The sequence below is a fragment of the Mytilus trossulus genome, chromosome 6 (assembly GCF_036588685.1).
Source record: "Mytilus trossulus isolate FHL-02 chromosome 6, PNRI_Mtr1.1.1.hap1, whole genome shotgun sequence".
NCBI lineage: Eukaryota > Metazoa > Mollusca > Bivalvia > Mytilida > Mytilidae > Mytilus > Mytilus trossulus.
Window position 1 is genome coordinate 30995618 of NC_086378.1, and position 18327 is coordinate 31013944.

Here is an 18327-nt window from a genome sequence, read left to right on the forward strand (position 1 = left end):
TGGATCGGCTACAAAGTAACAACACTTGGTCAGCACCTCATAAGGAACATTCATGCCATGTTTGGTTCCATTCAATTCAGTGGTTCTCTAGAAGAAGTTCAAAATGTAAATTGTTAACAAAGACGATGGACGCCAAGTGGTGAGAAAAGCTCACTTGGCCCTTTGGGCCAGGTGAACTAAAATTGTTAAAAAGGCCAAATAAAGTACGAAGTTGAAGAGCATTGAGGACCAAAATTCCTAAAAGTTTATCCAAATTCAGCTAAGGTAATCTATTTCTGAGGTGTTTACAGTAAATTTATAATAAAGGGTTGTTCTTGGACGAATGGGGTTGTTCTTGGATGTTAAGGGTTGTTCATGGAAGTTAAGGATTGTTCTTGGATGTTACGGGTTGTTCTTGGATGTAGAGGGTAGTTCTTGCATGTTAGGGTTGTTCTTGGATCATAAGTAGATATAGGAAGATGTGGTGTGAGTGCCAATGAGACAACTCTCCATCCAAATAACAATTCAAAAAGTAAACCATTATAGGTTAAAGTACGGCCTTCAACACGGATCCTTGGCTCACACCGAACAACAAACTATAAAGGGCCCCAAAATTACTAGGCCTGTTCTTTGATTTTGACGGTTGTTTTTGAATGTTTTTTCATGCATCCAGAAGTTGAAATGATTCCACTAGAAAGTATCAAAGAATTGTCATCAATATCTTTTCTCTTAACAACAAGATATTAAGACATTATACCCATCTAAGAGGTTGCTGTCTGTTTGTCCTTGCTAATCCTCTGTATCGACACAACAGAATTTCATGAAACTTTGTAGATAATTAGGGTATACAATGAAGATGTACATATCCACATCAAATCTTTATCAGTACACTTTTGTAGCAGTTATGAGTGAGAACTTTGAATCTGAAGATTATTTTGTTTGCACATTGACAATGTGGGGGCTTTGGGTATGCAAGTATACTTACAAAGGTTCTTTAATATTTCAGGTATCCTGGCAGAAAATACACAAGTTTACCTTTCTGTGAAAGTTCTGTTTTTGTACAATTCAAATCATAACTTAATAGACCACAATTATCAATTGTAAATACAAGTTAAACAATCTATATGTTTCTATTAGGTAAATTCCGTCAATCTCGAAGATATGTTTTTACATCTTCCTGTCTTTTGCCCTGGGAAACTTGTGTCACCCTTTCATTAAAGAATGTGATAACATCACAAAAACATTGTTATACCCAAAGTTGTTTAGAAAGAATTTAAGACAGTTTGTAAGTCAAAATAAAACAATTTATTATACATAAAACAGTGTATCTAGAAAACTGTAAAATCAACAACATGAATGGATTTTTTTTTGTGAAGATAAGTAAAATTACATATTACTAAACTAAAAATCTCATATACAGGACTTAACATACTGTTATAACATCTAAAATTATGTACAATATAAAACAAATACAATTATTTACAATGCAGCAATGGAAAATTCTTTTAAGGCCATGAACAGTCTTCTTTAACTTATGATGATCTGAGCAGGTTAGAGAATGTTTGTGAACATAGTTATCTGCCTGGCATTACAGAATGAAGCTGTCCTCATGAAGAATCAATATGGTCTTTACAAGCCTTTCCCAATACAATAGTAACATTCCAGTATACAGAAGTTTAAAAAAATCGTTATAAATGTCCTGAAAATTAGGAGATAACGATTTTGTATTTTAAGAACCAAAAGGCATCAATTGGTGATTTTCCAATAATAATGAACAGACAAAATTTCCAATAATGATGGTCACAAATTAAGTTTACTGGTGACAAGTTAACAGAGCCATTAAACAGGTATTTGCGACTGTCAAATAACCAATTGATGCAGTCTGCACTTAAAATACTTTGTTGTCCTCTCCATTCTAATGAAACTAACAGAAAACAATGTTAAATCATACATTTGAAATCTGTCATAAGTCGTCTGCACTTACATGTAAGTTTATCAAAGTATCAATTGTGAATTGAAGCTATGAAAATTGGTGAAGTTATCAAATCAAATCAAAATGAAACTGATAAACAATGTTGCATTAGAATGTGATTATCATATCTTACAAATGAATAGGAAACTTAAGTAGCATCAGTACTGAGAACTTAGGACTTATTTTTTCCAATGATAATGAATAGACAAAATTTCAAAGTTTTTAAAACACAGTTCAAATGTAAAGTTGTAAAGGTTTTATGTAAAGATGAAAATGTAAACTTTATCTTGTTGGTTATTTCTTAAGAACAACTGACCTTGCTTGAAATTTTTAATTTAAGTTGTTAAACTTTGCTGCAAGAGTGTACAGACCAGAAAAATAATGCTCCATTAGACATCATAGTTTCAGAACATAGGAATATGCTGTCAACTCCGCCAGATTTTCATTCTTATGATAAATTACTTCTAATATTAAAAAAAAAAGATTCATTTTACAAGATGCTTCGAACAAATTGTGCAGAAAGTCTAAAAACCTAAAATTCATGACCATAAGTAGATAAAATTCAATGCAAGACAATAGACAAAAAAAATATTAAAAAAGAATAATGCAAGATAATACAAACAATTAAAATAGTAAGATTATAAAAGTCTTCTTTTTGAACCCCATCTGTTGATGGAATAAGCATAAAATTCAATGAAGGGGTTCAAAAGGCAGTCTTGTCAAAATGTATCTTTTACATGCCATACCATCTGGGTATAAGGCTAATCAAAGCAACTCAATAAAGCCTCCCTTTTGAACCTCCTCTAATGATGGAATTAATGTAGATATCCATGAAGGCTGTTTAAAATGAATGATTGCAAAAAAAAGAAGAAGATATAAACATATTTCCTTCAAATGCCATACCATCTTAGTATAAGGCTAAACAAAGCAACTCAATATATACAGTATAGGTAATTTAAAAACAAAAAAATATATCAAATAATAATAGATGTATTTACCTACAGTTTTACAAAAACAGAATCCTTGTTTTGTTTTACTACTCTCTGTATAGTAAACTATTAAACTTTCAATTCAATGTAAACTCTTACTATTATGAATGAAATTCAAATTGCCATCAATTATGCACAAGTGCAATACATCCCAATGTTGTGTGTTTTCTAACTTGACACTGCTTCACATAGTTTTTCAAGAAGAATAAACAAATTGAATATATCTTGTTAAAATCTTTCAAAAAATCTACATCCATCTTCAGATACTAAAACACGTGCTCAAAATAAGTTCACAACTAAAATGGCACGCTAGGATCTTTAAAGGCACATGGCCTTCACATTCTTCAAACAGAAATAGAACCATAGCCTCCACACTTCTTATATCTGACCAGACACATGTTCTGGCCATTCCTCATATGTAGTTAAAACATCTGCAATTATCTTCAGGTACTAAACATAGAGTATGTTAAACCTCAATGGGCAACAATGTCTTCTAATGTAAACTTCAAATTCAAGTCAATAAAGATTGAGGAGTCAATGCATCTCACCATCTGTCATGAGTCAGGGTTAAAACCCACAAACTCAGTGTTGACTATTTCACGTAATTTGTATGACAATATATATCACAAATATTTTTGATGCAATAGCATTAAAACAATATGTAATGTACATCAATACTTATAAAACAAAAAACATTTCTATCATTTAGAAAACTGATTTACACAAAAAAAAATGTTTTCTTTGAAATATTTATGAAATATATTTCAAAGATTGTAACATAAAATTCTCTACAATGTACATTTTTTTACATAACATTTTAAAATCATTCCTGTTAAAACTATTGTAAATGATTGTGATTTTAAAGTATGTATGCACAGTTAAATTGATTAACTGCTGATTTTAAGAGAAATGCTGAATAGGTAACACTTCAACTAGGGTTGATAAAGTACGACTGTGAAAAATAAAGTACTCTATATCTATCAATTCTATATCGAAAAAATATTAACACCAGTATCTAGAGTCACATTATAAATGTGATATAATAAATCTATTTACATGTGTGCTAGTATATGTATGTCAACATTGGTTTTAATTTCCCTCACTTATTTAAGACAAAACTTACTTTTTTTAATAATCCAGTAAAGGGGAGATAATTTAGATCTATTAACTCCCTTTGTGTCCATTTCTGCATTATGCATTTAGTGTTGTGTTGATACTGAATTGTATTTCATTCATTTGATAATTGTCATGAATTATACATTTTATCATTTCCCAAAACTTAATTATTCTTATAAAGTTAGAAAAAAATCAGATAAACTAAATTCAGAAATATTATGAGTTTTTATAAATGAGAATAATGCTACTTAGTGAGTATTGCAGTATTAAGAACTCACATTTTTTTTTATATCTGCAACATATTTTACAAAAAATCTAAGGTGAAAAATTACCTATCAGTCATGAAAATTTTAGTTTAATCTACGATCATTTTTTGTCATAACTTTTTTGTGAAAAGTGAACCAGTTGCATACATATCTGTATACAGTTATTAATTTCAGTTAGTTATGTCAAATTCGCAATAATTTACATTTTATTGCTTTTGTTACTTGGTGTATCTGTCTTCTTTAGACTACTGACATTAAACAAAACAAAATACAAATAACTGGAAAAAGGAATAAAATAATTAAAATACAACAAAACTTCTATAATATTAATAATAAGCACTAGATGTAAAAATAGAAATATTAAAACATCTATGTAAATTAACAATCGATGAATATTCATGATATAAGAGGTAGTATGCCTCCTCTGATCATGCATCAACTAGATACAGTGGCTTGGTTTATGCGTCTTTTCTGTATGTTAAGTCTTAGTCCATATTCAACTCAGACCTGAAATTATAACATTACCAATAATAATAATAAATCAAAAACTCACATGAATACTCATATGAGATCAATAAATATCAAAACCCTATTTACAAATTACAGATCACATTTTTGTAGATTGAGTGGTGGAAGGACCTTTTCCAGGACACATGGATTAGAATAAATAAGGACTTACAATATTAGGACTAGAAAATTAATGATTAAATTTTCCTGAATCCAGGAAAGAAGGTTAAGTTTTTTCATAAACGTGAAAAAAAAATTCTTCAGAAATGTTGGAATTCACCCAACCCCTTTCCAGGATAATCAATTCAATGATTTCCCCACTCCAATAACCACAGTATGTTGTAAGTAAGATCAACCAAAACAAAACTTAAATCTGCAGCTACTCATTATGCATCTATGGTGGAAACTGAATAAAAAAAGACCAAAAGAAAACTTATCTTATTGGTTGGTTGGCATATAATTAAATCAAAATTGAAAAGAAAAACAACAGGGGATGAATTAGAATCATACATGTAATTCTTCCGGTGGGAGTCAAAGTCGATCCCGCGATCTAAGATCAAATTGAAGGGCAAATGGCTTCATTGTTTTACAAAAATCAAATTAACAGTACAAAAAAGTAGTATTAATGGTCAATGTTAGGTTTAAGTTCATAATATGTTATATGCATGATGTTAACAGTTTTATATAATATATTGGTTATACTAATAATACTGAAGTGCTAGCAGGCAGACACATAGAAGATAATAAAAGATTGATGATGGAAAGCTGTCAAGAAATAACTTACTGAAATGATTTCATGAAAATTTAAAACTTCTAATGCAGTAATACACTTATTTTTCAGTTATTTACTAAAACCTTTCATTTAAATTCACTTTTTGAAAGAAATAGCAAAAAAAATAAACTCAAATCTTATTCATTTGTTCAATCAGTGAAACTTTACACATAATTCCTGACATAGTATATTACCGTATAGCGGGTTATTTTTGCGGGTGTAAAATTTCGCGATTTTCATTCAATAAGGTATACGAAATATTTTGGCGGTTATTATTTTGGCAGATTCAACATTTTCAACATTACCTTTGCATGTACACTTTTAAATTGGCGGAATTTATTTTGGCGATTTTATTCTATCCGCTAAAATAAGTGAAAATTTACACCCCGCGCAAATAACCCGCTATACGGTATCAGTTTGCCAAATCAATTTGGTAAATTTGAAGATTGAACTATTCTGGTAATATTCAGAATCTTTACAGCCTCAATAAAAAAACCAAATCTTGATGCACTTTATCATTTGAATAAATAGGTTAAAAGGACCTTTGACGACCAATGAAGATTTATTAAAAAGCTAAGAAAAAACAAAGAAGTGAATTTAATACAAGTATGTAGAGGTGAGGAAAGAAATGTTTTACTGCATATGAAAGGTGATAACGAGTCCCCAACTCACTCATGTATAGTCCCACACCACCCCATTCTACATGTGTATATAGGGAAGATGTGCCCCCAAATCACTCCTGAAAAGAGTCCATATCATCTGTCATATCAAACATACTGCTATCCTGTACTATTCCAGAGTCTGTGTAAGAGGAACTACAATAAAACAACGTCTAACATCATACCAAACAACAACATGAACCAGTTTTACATTACTTCAAAACAAATAAGGAATTACATTCACAATTTGCATTAAAATTGAATAGATCAAACACCTTTTGCTTTGAAATATTCAACATTTTTTTGTTATAAATTTTTTAGATGATTTTACTGAAATTAAAATATAAAATTAAAGTATATTTGCAGTCAGGGATACTGATCATCCATGTTGCTGTAATCCAAAACTAAAACACCACATTGTTGATGTGAATGGCTGACAAAAAGAATTATGAAATGTTTGAGTGTATTATTGAGCCAACACATTTACTCCGTACCAATTTTGTTGTAATTTTTCAATTCTGTTTTAGAGCTGTAAATGCCTGTATTAGGGAACATAAGAAAGGCCTTTTTTATGTAATACTAGTTTTATTGATTTGAGGTATTGAAAAAAGGTCATTTAAAATACTATACATTAAGAACAAAAAACATTTGTTAAATATTTTATGCTTAAAATCTTAAGGATTTTGGGCAATTTCGTTCTTTCATTGTTCTTTTGTCAAAATGGAAATAATATTATGCCTTTAATGAGATTACTGAAATATCATTGTTTTGGGCAGCATTAATCTAGGAAATATAATGAAGAATGTATTTAAATCCAAAATGGCATATTTTGCAAGAAATTTGAAAATGATTTATATATCATATCCCATGGTTGACTCAATAAAAACTTACATCAATACTACAGTGAGAGATTTGATATGATAATAATGTTTGAAACTGTAATGATGTGATGTGAAAGCTGTGAGCTGTTAGAAGTTTATATCTTTGCAACAACTGCAGAGTGACAAGGAATTCTGTAGCAGAGAGGAAAAATTATTTTGTAAGCTCCTATATCTAATAATGAGAGTCAATAAATCGTCTGCTACCTATCTCTCACTTTAAGACAGAATTTGTTAAAGTTACTACATGTTTGTATTTGTGCTTAATCTTAGAATATAATTTGTCCTCAGTGTTTACTTTTATTATTATACACGTCCTGTAAATCAAAATTAGTTTTTATGAGCAACTTATTTCATTTAGCTCACTTTTATTGCCTTTCATATGAAATAATAAAGTAAAAGTCTCTTATTACCAATGCAAACTAATATTTTTTTCTTTTCTTTCTTTTTCGCAGCTTAAACAAAATTTTGAAAAAACATAATAGTCCAAATAAAAGTTTACTAGTCTAGGGCTTCAGACTAGTAGCTTACAGTGCAGACTGACATAGAATGGTGTAAAATATGACGACAAAGTTATCATGTCACAAAAACACACAATTCACTACAACCAAGTGATCCCACAGTCTATACTTATATAGGTTACATGATGACCGATGATAACAAGTTATCTTTAATATTCCATTAATATTTTGAAATATCAGTTAAGGTGGTACCAAACATCTTGATTAAAACTAATTTAGCTAGTTTCATTTTCCTTAAATTTTGACAAAATATTTTCTTTGACCCTTTGAAAAAAAAAAAAATCCAAAATACAGAGCTCCAGATAAGCTGCGTATTTGCGTGATCACGCAATACAAATAATAAAAAACCCAAAGCAATTGCCCATTGCAGGGTTCAATAACCCAATTAATTCAAAGGAAAACCCAATTATATACCAAAACCATGAGTTCTCAACCCTTTTATTGACTACCGTTTGCGTTATTTACCCTTATCTGTTTACAGTCGTCTATTTTTATAATATTTATAATTGGAAATTTCCTTTCGTTCTAAAAATAGATCCCTGCATCAAGCAGCTAAAATGGGTCCCTGTTGGAGTTTTCCCTTGCTCAATAGGTACACATGTTTTTGAAAACGTTTCGATCTTCTCGGCGTTTATCCAATTAGCGTGTGTCATGTGCACACGCAGTCATATTTTTTTCGCATTGCTCGGGACTTATCATAACATACATTGAATTAAAACGAAAGTGAATGTCCGGTAAAAATCTTGAATAGAAGCATGTTTTCTGCTTCTTTTGAAAAGCTGAGGGAAAGTTATGATGATAACAAGACTCAGCAAGTGTTTTTAGGAAGTGTCCATCGAAAGCAGGGGCGTGTGTGCGTACCTTAACGAGAACATTGCTAATAAACACAGGGTTTGTCAAAAACAAAATCAGTTGGAAAAAGTGAAATGGGCAAATCAATTATGATATGATATAGCATCAGAAACCAAAATTTCTAATAAAAGACAACTAAACCCAGATTTATGTAAATTGAATAAAACAAAAACATTCAAGTATAATTAGAGTTTTTATACTATTTTTTCTTCTTCATTTTACGGTTAATTAATGAATACGCACACAGGCACTGGTCTCACAATTTATTATATAAAGGTATAAGACGAGTGCCTGTGAAAACACATATATCCGTTTTTGTGAGAAAATACAAAAATGGCCGAAGGTTTGAAAAGGGACACAAATTAATCCTACATTTGCTCCTCAGTGAATAAACCAAATAAAACAGCTAGCAAATAACCCTAACCCTTACCCTAAACCACATAAAATAGCTAAACAAAGAAAGAAACATATTTAAGATGGAAAAAAATCTGGGGTTGATATTGCCTTAATACTAATATTGTGGTGATGAAAAAACCCAATACATTCAGGAGCTTGGTGGTGAAAAACCCAATTTGGTATCAACTTGAGGGGTGAATTGGAATTGATAATGCAATTAAAAAACTTTATCACCCAATTATATAAGAAAATGGTGGGTAAAAACCCCAATTTGTGAAATCTTATCTGGAGCTCTGAAAATATGTATCCTTTATCAGAAAAAAATCATTAGATATATAGCAGTTTAAACATTAGATATATAGTTGTTTGACAAACACTTATTTTAATCATTGAGATGTTTAATATTACCTAAATTAGAGAACGTGATTAAAATGTTCTGCTGATTTTTATAGATTTATCTCCCTGTAATGTTATGTACCAACTTAAGATGAAATGATGTCATGAAGCACTTACCAGTTAAAATGAGATTTAAAAATATACATAAATGTATACCTAACAGTGTAACCGAATACCTACATGTACAACTGATAGATAACTTACCTTGATGAACAACAGGTAAAGAACACCAGACGTTTTAACGAGTTTATACCTACATAAACAGCTGATGGGTAACTTACCTTGATGAACGACAGGTAAAGAACACCAGACGCTTTAATTTCTTGTTATAGAAGAAATAATTGAAGGACCAAATACACCCCGCTTCTCCATAGGGATCTGATGCTAAATCTGGATTGTAACTTTATAAAAAGACAAAATAAGAATTATAACATAGATTAGTGAACACAAAATGCCTACAATGCAAAGAATAGAAAACAAATCATGGAACAATAGGTCACGCATATCTAAAGAAAAGTTTGACAAGGTACAAAATTTGGTAAATGTGGTAAAACTGCAAGTTTGATATTCTAAAATACTTGAAATGTTTCCAAATGAAAAGAGAAATAAGGATCACACAAACATGATAGATCCAGTTTCTAAATTAAATTCCATGGGGATCTGGCATACACTTATATTGCTAAACTTTTACAACACCATTAAAAATCATACATTATTTAGATTGTCAATATACTCTCTAATCTGAAGACAGGATTAGAGAGTATATTGACAAAGACTTTATTTTGACCACTTTTTGTCATTTGTGCTATAAGTGTTTGCTCTGTTGCTGTCTCATTGACAAAACATGCAGTTCACTTTTATTCATATTCCTGATTTTTTGTATCTGTTACTCTTATGATTAGCTTTTTCTGTGATATGGTTAAAATGATATAATAAATGAGGTTTGTTTTAAGAGCACAACAATAAGAGTTAAGATAATATATGAACATTTCTGTTTTCAGGAACACTTTATAAACCATGTTTAACCTCAAAACGTACATTTTAAACATAAGGTACCATTTGATTGGCAAATTGAAAATATTGAACAAGTACAATTTTAAAGTCACGTTTGGCTCAAATTGTACATGTACCTTCTTTTATTTCAAAGCATACCTGTAAATTTCACAGTCCTGAAGAGAACATTCTTCATCAAATGCTGTCCACAGATTTTGTTTCAAGGCTCCATAAGCTTCACCAAGAGTGGCATACAACTGTGTGTCAATGTTGTGAGCTACCCACTAGAATATAAATTTATCAAACCATGAGAAATTTTGAATTGTAAACTGTTATTTTATCAACTCTGTTTGAAGTGAAATTTACAAATTCCTATCATACAAGTTCTTTATTTTTTGCCTGACACTGTTCTATCCCCCAAAAAATCTTTAACATACATTTTCATAACATTAAAGTAAGAAGATGTGGTATGATCATGCACCAGAGACCAAATGCTATAAATGCATGTAGATGTTAGCAATTTTAGGTCACCCTACAACCTCAACAATGAGCAAAACACATGCAGCATAAGCAATCTACAATTGGCCAAGAAAGATCACTCCATCTAAAATATTTTTTATCAGTGTGAATTAATAAGTATGATTTCCCTTCAGCCACATAGTGATTGTTGATTGCTAAATGTCTAGTGGCAAATATTTCATGCATGTTCAGGACAAGTTACTGATATATGGTCCTGTGGATTCATAACTATTTGTTGTATACCAATTTTCATCAATTTTCATGCATTTCATGGTAACAGGTGAACCACAAATTTACTTATACAACAAATCATGAATTTGCTATAGGAAGATATGCAGACTTTTGCCAAACCATGAAATTAAATATTGCGAAAACATATATTAAGGCATCCAAAATCCATGAAAATTAGTACCCACGAAATATATTGATCCACAGAACATGTACATATATATTCCTCTAACAAGTGAGTCAAATGTATTTACCTCTAGACTTGGTTCTTTACTGAACTCTTCACTCTTTGCGTTACTGAAGTCGTAATCAGGGTTAAATGAAGCATTCAGAGTTGAGATCAGATAGAATAATGTCTTTGTTGATATCGTATCACATAAGTAACTCTCTCCGTCACTTCCAGTACTCTTACTGTATTGTCTGTAAATATACATGGATATAGTTAGTGTCTGTTTACAAATGTCTGAATGAACAATACAAATACAATGATATTTTTACAAGTGAAGCATACATGTACCGTAGCTACATTTCCATTTGATTGACATAGAATTATATTGTAAACTCAGTACAGCAAAAATTTTAATACTGTTAGAGATGCATTTTCATCTTTTTTTGTGAATTAGAAAAATTGAGTATGTATATTATGGTATAATTCTTATATCATTTGCGTATCTATAAATACTTGAATTGGATAGGTCAATTAGAAATTTTCTCTTGGTTTACACTTCGATAAACCATGTTTCCGAAACTACTTTTATAATCTATTCATGCGCGATACACATTCTTGCAGGGATACAGGGATTTTCAGCAAGTTGAGATTATAAAACAATTGCATAACAGTTGTTTCTATTCTAATGCATATATTACAAAAAAAAAAAGAAATAAAATAAATGCACTTAAGCTTTCGAAAATGTATAAAAATAAAATTTAAATAAAATTCCGGGAAATTTCATGCATGATTTGGCGAATTTACATACGATTGAAAACGTTCACACTGAAGATTATTTCGTTACTTGTACGCTTCAAATTCGGAAAATATCTAATTAAAATGAAGTTTTTGAGGTAGGTGCTAGTTCATTTTAGATTCTGTTGCATTTATCGAACATTTAATTTCTTTTAGAAAGTCAAGATGGCGGCGTACTCCTTAGTTACGACATGCCGTTGTGCTTCTGATGGTACATATAGTAGCCATCAAAGTAATAATGTAAATTAATAATCGTGCATGTTTGACTGAAGAATTATAAGGAAAATTTATTCACCATTCATTAGGCATAATAATAGCCCCGTAATAATTGTGTAAATCTACAGCGTTTTTTTTACGATTATCTAATTGCTGGAATGAATAAAAGATTATAAAGCAAAATGTTGTTGTTAATTCTTTCAATTGTATTTAAGTTTTATAAAATATGAACAATTTCTGGTCCTCTTAGCTGGTATTTAATTATGCATTTCTAATTTACAAATGTACTTGATGTATTTTGATAGGGAAGGATCCAAGTTTAACATATTCACGAAGATTATTACGTTATTTTTCTACTTCCGAAAGTAGCAAAAATAAGTTGTTTTAAAGTAGATATATATACTCACTTTGAAGGTGATACTGAGAGGACAGTTTGAGGTGGTGATAAAGCCTGGAGATCTTCTGGACCTACTCCACCTTCTGCACTGATCAATTTATACAATCGCTTGTCATTTCCAGCCATCTTACAGGAATAACTCTCAATTCTTAAAAAAATATATATAAATAAACAAATATACAATTTTTCTTTCTTTCTTGAAGACCCATTGGTGGCCTTCAGCTGTTTTCTGTTGTATGGTTGGGGTTTTGTCTCTTTGACTCATTCCCCATTTTCATTCTCAATATTAAATATATATATAACACTCTACCTAATGACCCATATCAGTATGTGCTTTTACATGTATTTATAATTCTTCTTGTCAATAATATGGGGTTCAAATTACATGTACATGTATAATCGATCTATGTCTATATACACTGTATATAGACAACAAAATGAATATTGAATATGAATTGTATGTCCTAATGAGTTTATGTTCCTTTTTTTATGATGATAAGAAGATTTCTGAATGTATAGGACTAAACCTGTACAAAATTATATGATATTTACATGTGTATATATTTTTTTTTAAACTTTACATCTGAACTTTTACTTTGTCATTTTCTGGTGATCTTTTATCTCATTTATTATATTTATGATGAATCAGTTATTTTTAAAGTTATTTAGTCCTTTTGGTGTGTAAAAGAATTGGCTAAAGAACATTTTGTATGAAGCAAAGACATGAAAGAAGGGCTCCATACTAAAATTGAGAAATTGATCATGAAGATCAAAGCTTTTACAATCCTATTAAATTGTATCAAATTATAGCATCCATTTTATTATCGATATGTTAATTACTTATTTATGCCTTAAGGCTTAACCTTGGATTAACATGTTAAATCAAGCTTGTCATTTGGTTTCCTATACCTTGTTACTATGGATAGAATATACAATTTCACATGTATATAATTATCAACATATGTATACACACGTATATTGCATTTATCTATATATGGGAAATATACATGTATCATGATTTTGGAATTTTTCATAATTGATGTCTATCAATAAAACTTACACAATACTGCAATATTAACATGTACATGTATATGAAACATTTTTGTAATATGTAAATGTTGTTATATGTTTTTTAGTGTCACCTTTCAAATATATAATGTATTTGTGTTGTAAATATTTAATTGGTGGTGGGTACGCCAAGCAGTATTGATATACTTTATACCAGTATGCTGAACATTTGATTATAGGCGAAATTGTACTGGTTTGTGCACCTATTATATTCACTGTAAATTATTCCTGCAAATGCTTACAGTAATAAGTTGCTTATCCATGCTACACTACAGATACTCCAGATAGTGGAGGAAAGAATAAAGAAGGAGGTACATGTATGATGGTTCTACTAACAGTTCTATGAATGTAAATGTACCAGTAAGAAGTTCTTTATTTTAGTATTTCAGCCATTATCAAATGTCAAATAAACTTATTAGTGAGAGCCGTGGTGTAGTGGTTAGCGCATAGGACTACTAAATCAAAGTTTCCTGGTGCGATCCCTGTTCTCAATGGTTCTGGGTAGTAAATTTTAGGGACTGAATTTTTTGGCTCTCCCTTGAGATATTTGTGAGTATGGTCTTGAAAACGGATGATATTCCGTCAGAAGGGGATGATAAATGACTGACCTGAGTTGAGAGAGAGCAATAGCACTAGCACAATAAAGACACCCATGTAGATTTCGAAAAGGAGCAGGCTAATGCGGCTATAAGGCATCACTCGCACCCGCAAAGTGGAAAGGGATTGATATAAGTCGCAATACATTGTAGCTTGTTTTCCAATCCACTTTTAATAAATAAGTTTCAAATTAACACATCAGTCTTGGCCTGCAACCTTGGAGGACCTACATACTTCAAAGTCCTGCTATAGCTGATAAAAATATGGGTTAAGAGATTTGTAAAATGGTAATTCTTTCAGATCATTACATGTATATCTTTTTTTGCTTTAAGTTACATGTGTAATACATGTAATAGTAAAACTTTTCCATTCTCAATCTGAACATAAAGATAGGATGTGTTGTTTTGTTTATGTTTTAAAATTAATTATTTTTTTTATCATATTCTACGGTTTCAACTCACCTGCCCTCCAATTTATAGCTTCCAAGCTCTTGTGATAGAGCTGAATTTATTTGTTCAAATCGTGAATTTTCGAGCAGCTTCATGATGGACTTCTTTCTTAGCTAATGTGATAGCCTTTAAATTATATATATCAATTCACCACTTCTTTCAAGTTTCAATCAAATGAACTGTGGTTAATTAAGTGTGACTGTTGATTGACAAATGTCACCTGTCCACTTAATGCAATTAACTTTAATTAGATAATTAGTTCTGTATACTAAGCGATCCACAAGGACAATTTAAGGATTGTTGATTACTACTAGGAGAAATGTTACTGTTTTTTCTTTTCGTTGTTTCTACAGTCTGATTGTAATAAGCAAAATTGTCACACATATCAACAACAAAATGATAATCAAACATTTTCATCTGAAAATTGATATGAAAATAACAATGAAAATAGAGTTATAATTGATCTCAATCGGTAAATCTAGAAAGATTTTCCACTACACTCGGTAGATAAAGGGTAGAGATGTTGGTATCAGTGACTTATGTTTCAACAAATTATGAAATTTCCCTCTATTATTATTATTTCCGTATTTATTTTCTTCTGTCCTCTTCTTAAAATAACCTTGACCTCATATAAACATATCCCAGAAGCCTTTTCGTCTATAGTCTGTTTCATATAAATCAAGACATTTCGTACCATTCTAATTTCGTACCAAAAACCACCATTTCGTTCCATCACATTGTCCTTCTCAAGTATCTACTGCATCTAAATCTTATTTTCTGCCCTGCTTATAGATACTTACATTTTTATACGTTATTTACATAGCTATCTTCTAAAATAAAATAATCTAAACAGCAAAAACAAAAATAACAAAAATACCGAAAACGGAAAACGGCCGGAAAGTCCTTTATCTAAATACAAAATAAAAAGCTCAAACACATTAAACGAATGGGAAAAAACTAATGTAGAAAATGGCGGATATAACTTGCTACTGTTATTTTAATGGCGCATGTTTTTAGTCACATAATGATGCTCAAAATAAATTTTATTTCTACGTAGCTGTCACCGGCTGGAAGACACATGTAGTTTTGATGCATGGTACAAAACGGTATTCAAATAGAAAACAATCATATATGTATCACCAAGGATTTGTATAGTTAGACTATACAAATCCTTGCAGATATTAACAAAATTTTAATGATAGAAAAATAAAACAATATTCATAATAGAAACATAGGTTAACGACATTTAAAAAAGAACGGATTTAGCCCATATAATTATATAAGCTATATAGACATGGAATTGTAATAAAACTTGACAGTCATACAGTGACATTCAACTTATTATGATATCTGTCTAACAAAACCAAAAGGATAACCATTAAGATTAGTTTTGAGTGTCCAACAGGTAATAGAGTTCAACTCGGACAGTTCTTATTTCAAACACGTAACAAATTGAAAAATAATAAGTTAATTATATTCTTAGATATCTACCGAAATTAGTTTTAAAGGCATGCTTTGTTAATAGTGAACAAAGGGTAAAACATTCTACACAGAGGAACAAGTGATCAGTGCACAGTCATCTCAGTTCCAGAATCTATAACGAACGAGACAATTTTTATTTTGGATTATCAATTTCTCCCACCTTTGTAGCACAAGAGTGCGCACACTGAAATGCCTCGCCTTCTTTACTAATCATTGATATTATGTTGATAGTCCTAAGTATAAAGCTTTATTACAGCTGTCACATAAACGCAATATTTACCAAGAAAACTAAACATTGACCAATGAACCATGAAAATGTGGTCAAGGTCAGATAAATCATACCGAACAGACATATACAGCTAACAATTTCTTCCATACAACAAATATAGTTGACCTATTGCTTGTAGTTAAAGATAAACAGACCAAAACACAAAAAAATAACACTGAGCAATGAAGTGTGAAAATGAGGTCAAAGTTAAGTAAAACCTGCACGACTGATATATAGATCATAAAATATTTCCATACACCAAATAAAGTTGACCTATTGCATTTAGTTTTAAAAAAAGGTCAAAACTCAAAAACTTAACTTTGACAACTGAACCATGAAAATGAGGTCAAGGTCAGATAGCACCTGTCTGCTAGACATGTACACCTTACAACTATTCCATACACCAACTATAGTTGATCTATTGCATAAAGTATTAGAACCCCCCCCCCCCCAAAAAAAAAAACCAACCCCAAACTCAATTACTTAAATTTGACCACTGAACCATGAAAATGAGGTCAAGGTTAGATGACAGCTACCAGTTGGACATGTAAACCTAACAATCCTTTCATAAATTGAATATACTAGACCTATTGCTTATAGTATCTGAGATATGGACTTAACCACCAAAACTTAACCTTGTTCACTGATCCATGAAATGAGGTCGAGGTCAAGTGAAAACTACCTGACGGGTACGAGGACCTTGCAAGGTACGCACATACCAATTATAGTTATCCTATTACTTCTAATAAGAGAGAATTTAACATTTCATTAAATCTGAACTTCATTTTCAAGTACTCACGGAACCATGCAAATGAGGTCAAGGACATTGGACTTGTGACTGACGGAAACGTCGTAATATGAGGCATCTATATACAAAGTATGTCTACCTTCTACAATATAAAGCGGTTAAGAAATAAGCTAACGCCGCCTACGTGCGGGATATACATTTGATTTTCCCAACTTATTCGATATTCAAGAGCTTGCAACTGCTACACAGACTTTGTAAATCGTCACCAGTGTCTGGGCAGAAAGTTGATGAACCAGGGTTATGTGAAAGAAAGTCTTTTTTTCTAAAAAAAGTTTATTGGAAGGTACCAATATCTTGTTCATAATTATTTCGTATCAACTTCACAAATAATACATGATGGTCTTGGTGTATAGATTCTACGTACTGATGTCGCTTATTATCTTAATAACGTGTTATATTGTTCTTTTTTTTTGTCATTGTTTTATTATTTATATTACTTTTACTGTTTGCTCTGTTTTCGGTGTTATCCATTTGACGTGGCTATGTACTTATACATCACGTCAATGTGTTGCTTGTATTATCTTTCATTATTGCTGGTGTGTTTTGTAAGTGTGACTTTATGTGTTTCTTTGGTACATATGACGTGGCTCTGGTACTCTTAAAGATCCCGTCATTGTGTTATTGTTTTATGATAATTTTGAAAATACTTTGAACGACAAAATCATATTTATAGCTCTTCATATGTGACGTTTACATTCTGACATCAAACACGTCACTCTATACTTGAGTTGATGTGAACATTGCTATTCAGTCACAGGACTTTATGGGTTAATTAAAAATACATTATACGTAAGCAATGAATGTGGTTGTTAAATTTGATTTGTGCTCCTTTGTAAAATATTTGTTGTTTTTTTTTTATTTGAGATTGTGACACGGTGATGAATGCTCTACCCCTATTTTGACAATTTTACGTCTTATGTCTGTTTTGTTCATGCATCCTGGTAAATATAATGGAATTTGATGCGACTGTCATACAAGTGAGAGGTTTAGCTCTATCCAACAAGTTTCAATCCACCAGAAAATGCCTGTCCCAAG

The 18327-nt window shown here is 30.9% G+C and overlaps 1 protein-coding gene across 4 annotated transcripts; it reads right to left on the reverse strand.

Annotated features, from left to right (window-relative positions):
- Positions 1-1261: 1261 nt before the first annotated feature.
- On the reverse strand, positions 1262-15385 carry LOC134721103 (repressor of RNA polymerase III transcription MAF1 homolog). Of its 4 annotated transcripts, XR_010107826.1 has the most exons (8): positions 14747-15384; positions 12631-12768; positions 11298-11463; positions 10456-10580; positions 9585-9704; positions 6339-6416; positions 1931-4829; positions 1262-1887 (listed from the first exon to the last, which is right to left on the reverse strand). XR_010107826.1 is itself a non-coding variant. In XM_063583840.1 (7 exons), the coding sequence occupies exons 1-7, from the start codon at positions 14827-14829 to the stop codon at positions 4808-4810; spliced, it is 732 nt and encodes a 243-aa protein (XP_063439910.1). In that variant the 5' UTR covers positions 14830-15384; the 3' UTR covers positions 1262-4807. The 4 variants fall into 4 exon arrangements, 2 of the variants coding, with proteins under 2 accessions (XP_063439910.1, XP_063439911.1); XR_010107827.1 differs by having other exon boundaries at positions 1262-4829; positions 6274-6416; positions 14747-15385; XM_063583840.1 differs by having other exon boundaries at positions 1262-4829.
- Positions 15386-18327: the final 2942 nt, after the last annotated feature.